This window comes from Onychomys torridus, chromosome X (assembly GCF_903995425.1).
Source record: "Onychomys torridus chromosome X, mOncTor1.1, whole genome shotgun sequence".
Classification (NCBI taxonomy): domain Eukaryota; kingdom Metazoa; phylum Chordata; class Mammalia; order Rodentia; family Cricetidae; genus Onychomys; species Onychomys torridus.
Genome location: NC_050466.1, coordinates 117,488,937 through 117,495,629, shown reverse-complemented (window position 1 = coordinate 117,495,629; position 6,693 = coordinate 117,488,937). Strand labels below are relative to the sequence as shown.

General features: G+C 42.6%; 1 protein-coding gene across 1 annotated transcript; it reads right to left on the bottom strand.

Annotated features, from left to right (window-relative positions):
* Positions 1–236: 236 nt before the first annotated feature.
* Positions 237–2,902, bottom strand: Armcx5 (armadillo repeat containing X-linked 5). The gene is made up of 2 exons (XM_036174048.1): positions 2,836–2,902; positions 237–2,526 (listed from the first exon to the last, which is right to left on the bottom strand). The coding sequence occupies exon 2, from the start codon at positions 2,265–2,267 to the stop codon at positions 564–566; it is 1,704 nt and encodes a 567-aa protein (XP_036029941.1). The 5' UTR covers positions 2,268–2,526; positions 2,836–2,902; the 3' UTR covers positions 237–563.
* Positions 2,903–6,693: the final 3,791 nt, after the last annotated feature.

Genomic DNA, 6,693 nt, shown 5'->3' with positions numbered 1-6,693 from the left:
GAGTATGGTTCCTCTCTTGAAACCCTGCCATCTACAACCTCCAGACAGCCAAAAGCATGGTCTTGGTCGCGGCATGATTTATTGTATTTCCTGAACATGTTGAAACTAAAAGATCTGCCAATTTATGAACCCATTTGTGCCACCCCAATGGAAACTGGATATACAGTGATCGTGGCAATCTTTATATCGTTCATCTGTGACTACATTTCAACTGAAGAATTGGGACAATGTTTTCATCAGGTTTAGCATGCAGCTTTATTAAAAACACGCAAATGGAATACGAAAATACACTCATATCAATATAATGCACAGAAATATAGCTTATTTAGGATGAATAGGTTCAGTACCAGGTTACATTACAGATACCAAAAATACCTCAATTTATATTATATATAGCACAATAAAAACCAGCAAGTGTTCAATCTCTCAAGATGACTAGCATCCATAAAATTGCTTCCCTCAACATAGAGAGCATAAGTATCAAATTTATAATTATAATATGCATTAGATTTATATTGGAAAGACAAACAGTGCTCAAGGTTTTTGTGAGAACATACAGCTGTTCAGAGTTTGAGTATTAATCGGATAACTTTATCTCTCACATCAGGGTCACTATGGTCTGCTAAGTCTTGGAGTTTCTGGTCAAACTCTTTTGCCTCGTGGAATATGGAAATAAGTTCAGATTTAGTGAACATTTCCTTGGTAAATAGCTTTGCCCTTTTTTTGAACTGGAAATTTATATTCTCAAATATTTCAATGATATGAAGAATATTAGCCTTTGACTCATTCTTGTGAAAGTGAGCAACCAGTGAGGACAATACTTCGGCACTGATCAGTTCTCTTGTATTGGCTTGATTTTTTGACAAACACAAAATAACTCTTAGAACTTGAAACTTGATTTTGACACTTCCTTTGTTTAACAATGTGATGAAATAGCGAACATAATTGACAATCACGTGGTGATACTCGAATTTCATACTCAAGCTTGCTAACAGTTTGAGCTCCTCCACTTGTACAGAACAGTTCAGAGGACAAGAGAGTATGTCCCTACAAACTTTATTTACATGTGCTTCATCCTCTTTTGCTTCTCCAGAGGTGTCAGTGCTGACACTCACATTTAAATTTTTAGGGTATCTTTTAGCATTTGGATTATTGACAAAATTTTCAATCATAACAGTAATACCAACATCATGAACGATATCTTGAGTAAACGGGTAAGCGGGACTGATGCCCATTATCATTGTAGCTATCTCATGAATAAAAGGATCTCTAGTTAACCTAAGGAGGGCAACAAGCTTATCAAACTCTACAGGCTCTAAACTAAAGGTACGCGATTTACAGCGGCAGGCCTTCGGATTGGGTCCATACTTTTCTCTTTCCCGGATTTGCTCTTTTACTTCAGCTAAAGTCTGGAAGTAAGGTCCTTCAAAAGGTGGAATCTTGGTCAATGGTCGAATACCCAGAGGAGTTTCAATTAAGGTCGCAACCAGAGTCCAGTTTCCTTCTGGGGGTAAACATTTCTCACCTTCCTCAACTGGGACCAGGACAATAAACCTGCCCCTTGCCCATGCTGCTGCTTTTTTTTTTAAAGTAAAGTCGAATGTGTCCTCTGGGGGTTCGGGTTCTTCCTCAACCTTAGGTGGGGGCTGATAAACTTGAAGAGGATATTCTTCTTCAGGCCAGAACCAGGACCCTACACTAGGCTCTTCTCCAGTCCAAAACCAGGAGCACACATATTCTTCACCCTCATCAGTGGTATTGAGGACAATACTCGCTTTGTCCCCAGCCCCGGATCGGACACAGGTCTCTTTTTTTACCTCAGATCTGTGCTTCGTACTGCCCTTATCTCTAGCCTTGGCAGAGCACTTGACAGATGCCTCAATACCAGCGTCAACCTTGACTTCGGACTTGGTTACAGTAACGACCACAGACATGGAAGAAGCATCTGCCTTGGTGTGAGGCACTAGCCCAGGCTCTGCCAGCTCTGTCTTAGTCTGAGCATTGACTCTAGTATTTGTCTTGTCTTTCTTTTTTTTCACTTTCCATGTCACAGTCTCAGGCTCAGTGTGAGTCACTGTCTGTCTCCTGGCCACTGCTCCACCTCTAGCCTCAGCCTGGTTCCTCAATTCTTCTTTTGGTTCTGCCTCAACCACTTTCTTAGTCTGACTCTTGGCTTTTCCTTTAGCACTGGCATGGCCTTTGCTTCCAGGTTTTAAGGTAGCCCCAGACTCTTCTCTAGCTTTCCCTTTACTTTTAGAGCCGATCATGGTTCAAGACAAAGGCAAAGTCAAACAATATGCCCCTATCTCAGCCTTGCCTGAAAGTCAGCCCCAAGTTGGTGTTTTCATATAAAGTCCAGCAGTCATTCGGCTCCCTTTCCAACTACAGTTTCAGCCAATGATATAGACAGCATGCTGAGGAAGCTCACTCAAGATAAAGGAGGATAGCTGTGCTTGGGCGCAGGCCTGTGGAGGGTGGTGGTCTTCAGCCACTCCAAGGCCACCAGATCTGTCACTGAAGTTGGACCTAGGGGTGGAGGAAGGAAATGGGGCTTTAAGTCTCTTCCAATGTTTTTTTTTCCTCATGCTGATTAGCACAGAGAGAGATTTATACATGGAAAATTCAGTGCTCCATAGGAGAGAAGTAGACAACTAGCAAACTCCTTCGTTCATTTCACCCACTGTCTACACCTCCATGGGCTACCAACTGTCTTTCCCAACAGTAGTAAGGATGGACACGAGAGGCTGTAGAATCCCTAGGCTGTTTCCTGACCTGGGGTGGAGCCAACAAATCTTTACTATGCCGTCCTCAAGGAGACCCCATTGTTCTACTAACCTGCACTGATGTGAAGTAGTTTTCTCCTCCTTTCTTTGCTTCCACTCGCGACAAGTCCTGCAGCAATCTGGGAGACCTACAGACAGACAAAGAGGACAGAGAACCTAAGCTCTTGGGATACAGACCTTGGTTTGTCCAGCTTTTCCCTTCCTGGTCTTCCTCTCTCCTCCCATTACTCATCTTCAAAGGTGTTCCTCCTCCTCCCTTATGGCCCACCATTTTCCTCTTCAGTGATTGTTCTGGTAATTCCCTAGTTGAAGATTAGATAATAACGAAGTGTTAGAGGAGGGCAAGGAAGAGGGCACAAAAGGGAAATACCTGTATCCTGTATCTATCTCCAAAGTATTCTAAGACTCCTAAGACTCCACAGACCAAGTAGGGGTCACTGATAAACTGACAAAACAGAAGGATGTAATTTTCTAGTCTAAGTGGCCCTTGTGTCTCTAGCTTCACACCAACCTGTGAAGCTTCATCATTTCCTAGCTTCAAGTTGGGTTTCCAGCAGTCAACAGTTATACAAACCTATGTCTACCAAGGGAAATCCACAAACTGGAGAACATAGGTAATGAGTCTAACTTAGAAAACAGCACCTAAGGAATGAACACTTTCTGGATATAGATACTTGTTCGGCCAAGAGTTCTTGGATTCCCTTTCTTCTGCCACCGTCAGATGCCACCCCCAAATCTCCACATTCCTCTGCTATGTTCTTAAAGCTTGAAATTTTCCATGAAGACAACTAAACCATCCCTGCACGGTCGTAGTGGTGTCAGTAGGGATGAACGCCTGACAATAACAGGAAGCTGGGAAAATAATGAATAGTATCATTTTCAACTTTCTTACAAGTTCTTATGAGTATTTCTCCTCCCCACAAACCTATCGCGTTTTGTAACATAGCTGGAGTTTTTCCCACTATACAGAAACCGGGTCAATTTTGTTTATCTTCTCCCCTCCCCTTTTGATCTGATGCCCTGAAACGTCGAGAATGTAAACTGGCAGCACATCTACAAATAAATGTTTGATAGCCCCAAATCAAAAGAGTGAGCAAGATGTGATTAATGGTCTGATAAGTAACCAGAACATGAAACAATCTTCGATTTCAAGACTTAAATTTCCCCACATTTAAAACCTCTTTGTACACTCCCTCCCTGATTCTCAAGGCTCCTCAGACAATTGTCCTAACCAGCAATGGCAGCCCTGCCTCCTCTGACAAGTACGCCATCTCCGCATGATGCCATTACATCCATCTCCCTTCCCAAACGTAGTCGGAAGTGAGGCGAGTTTATGGAAACGTAGATAGCTTTTTAATCATTCCCCTAGTCTCGTTCTCTTTTTTCAACACCTACCTCCTAAAACCAGGTCACATACCCCGCACCAATCTCAGAACCTGCATTCACAGCCCCAAGCAATGCCCTCCTTCTTACTAACCTGTTCCGCTTGAATCGGAGGCTGTTTTATTTGCGTGTCTCGCCTCACAGAAAGGAGGCAGGCAAACGCAATCGGCAGTCAGGTTCAGAGAGCAGAGACAATGGCGGCGACTGTATTTAGGGGCTGGCCGAGCACTTGCGACTTAGGACAAAATGCTTACTTTACCACATAAAGGGCCATGGTTAGCAAACTACTCTCACCTATCGGCACTCCCTTCTCTCCCAGGTGCCGAAGACTCCTCGGGAACCCTCTGGAAGCGACTAAACAACATCCACCCACATCCGCCGGGACGCACTAGGCGCGGCTACGTCAAGTTACGGAAGCCCGCAGAGGGAGGGGCTAGAGTTGTTAAAGGAGATCCGGCTTAGGGAAGTGGAGTGATACTACTGCCATTCATAGATTGCACCGTTTCTCCCACACTGCGACACTAAGATTCTGGTGCCAAACTAGGGAAAAGAGCGTAAACACTGAGAAAGCAGATTATTACCAAATGTCTGTATTAGCTTCCCTCTTAGGAATGCCTCTCATCAAGCTCACCATGTCTTTCCGTTGTCACGGAATGCATATAGTCAAGGAAAAGGCTGTGGCTTGGCCGTGCGGAAGGATAGCAAACAATTCTAGTGTTTACACGTTCGTCACTAAACTCCATAGCCCACTGTGAAGTGGGCTGATTAGAAAGGGGAGGAACCCAAGGTAGAAAAGTAGGGGGTGGGGTGCGGAATTCTCAATACTGAGTTAGGCATAAAAATTCCAAATTATTCCAACAAATTCTAAACTTCCCTTTACAAGAAAAGTCCTCTAGTGACGCACTTGTAAATGTTTGTTTACATAAAATGTATGGTGTAGCAGCAGAACCTAAAGGAAATTGCTCTGCTGCCAGATCGATATCAATCTTCCATTTTATTTTTCCTATTGCCATCTCTTGAATCTTTTGCATTTATGGCCTGGCATATTTCTTGTTTTGAAATAGTCTTATATAACATGAGATAAGGATATGGGAGAAACAGTGGTGGAAAAAAACCAAAAACAAGTAACTGACTCTCTCTGTGCAGATGAGTCCCAGTGATTTCCCAAATATTGCCCTTGGTTATTCACCAGAACTACAAATTTAACTCCTACTGCTAAAGACATCCAATACTATGATATTTTTGTCACAGAACCTCAAGGAATCAAGATGGCAATGAGCTTAAAGTGTCTTACCTGCTAGCTACCTTTCATAGTGCCAAAGGGTGCTGCTATTCAGGCTACTGGAGAATGAAAAGTTATGAATGGTCTTATGCATCTATGAACCCTGTAATCTACATTATTGGCATGTCAGGAAATATTTACCTAAGGTTGCAATAGCAAAATGACAGCTACTTGGGTAATGAACTACTTTGAATGTCTTTTAAGCCTGTTTCTCAGGAGGGAATCCATCTCTGGTACTGTTATACTAGTCAATGCTCAATAGTTAGGAAATCATGAGTGCAAAGGGAGGAAACTTCTACTGCTGTCTTGCTGAATAAATACTATCAAGCTGATTTCTAAATATTTACAGATTTTTGTTTTGTTTTGTTTTGAGACGGAGTCTCACTGTGTAGCTCTGGCTGGTCTGGAACTTGATATGTAGACCAGGCCTGGTGGCAAACTCACAGACATGTGCCTGCCTCTGCCTCTGGAGTGCTGGGTTTAAAGACATAAACCAACCACATCTGCCCTAAATTTTTACATTTATACCCATGTATTACTGCTCTTCTCATCGTTCTGTTCAGCCAGGTAGTAGTAGCACACACTTTTAATCCCAGCACTCAGGAGGCAGAGGCAGACAGATCTGTGAGTTCCGCCTGGTCTACAGATCGAGTTCCAGGACAGTCAGAGCTTCACAGAGAAACCTTGTCTCTAAATAAACAAACAAATAAATAGAGGCTTCTGTTTGCAGTGGGTGACAATGAAGAGATGTGTAACAGGTCAAAGAATTGAAATAACTGACTGTTGACTACACATCTCTAAATGGAGCATGTCTGTTTCCTTTCCAAGGTTCAGGGAACATTGCAAAAATGGAAGTAGAAAGAAATAAAAGCTGAGATGCAGGATAAGCACCATGGAACACTGTCTTCTGTCTTCTGGATGTGATATGACTTTCAGCCTATGAACTCACAGCAGCTATAGCTTCAAACTGAAGAATGGCACAAGAGGAGACCAATAAACATTTCATGATGAGTAAATAGAGGCATATGAAGTATCATAGCTCTCTGAAAAACTTATGGTGGTAACTAGTTGCTGAGGTTGGGAGAGTCATTATATTTGATGTCATAGCCATTGCTAATATGCCCATAGTATGGTTAATAGCGTCACAACTGTACTTGTGCAGGCAACACCAATTATATTTACTAGGTCAAAACAAACAAACAAACAAACAAACCTCCAAATAACAATAATAAAATACTTGAAAGT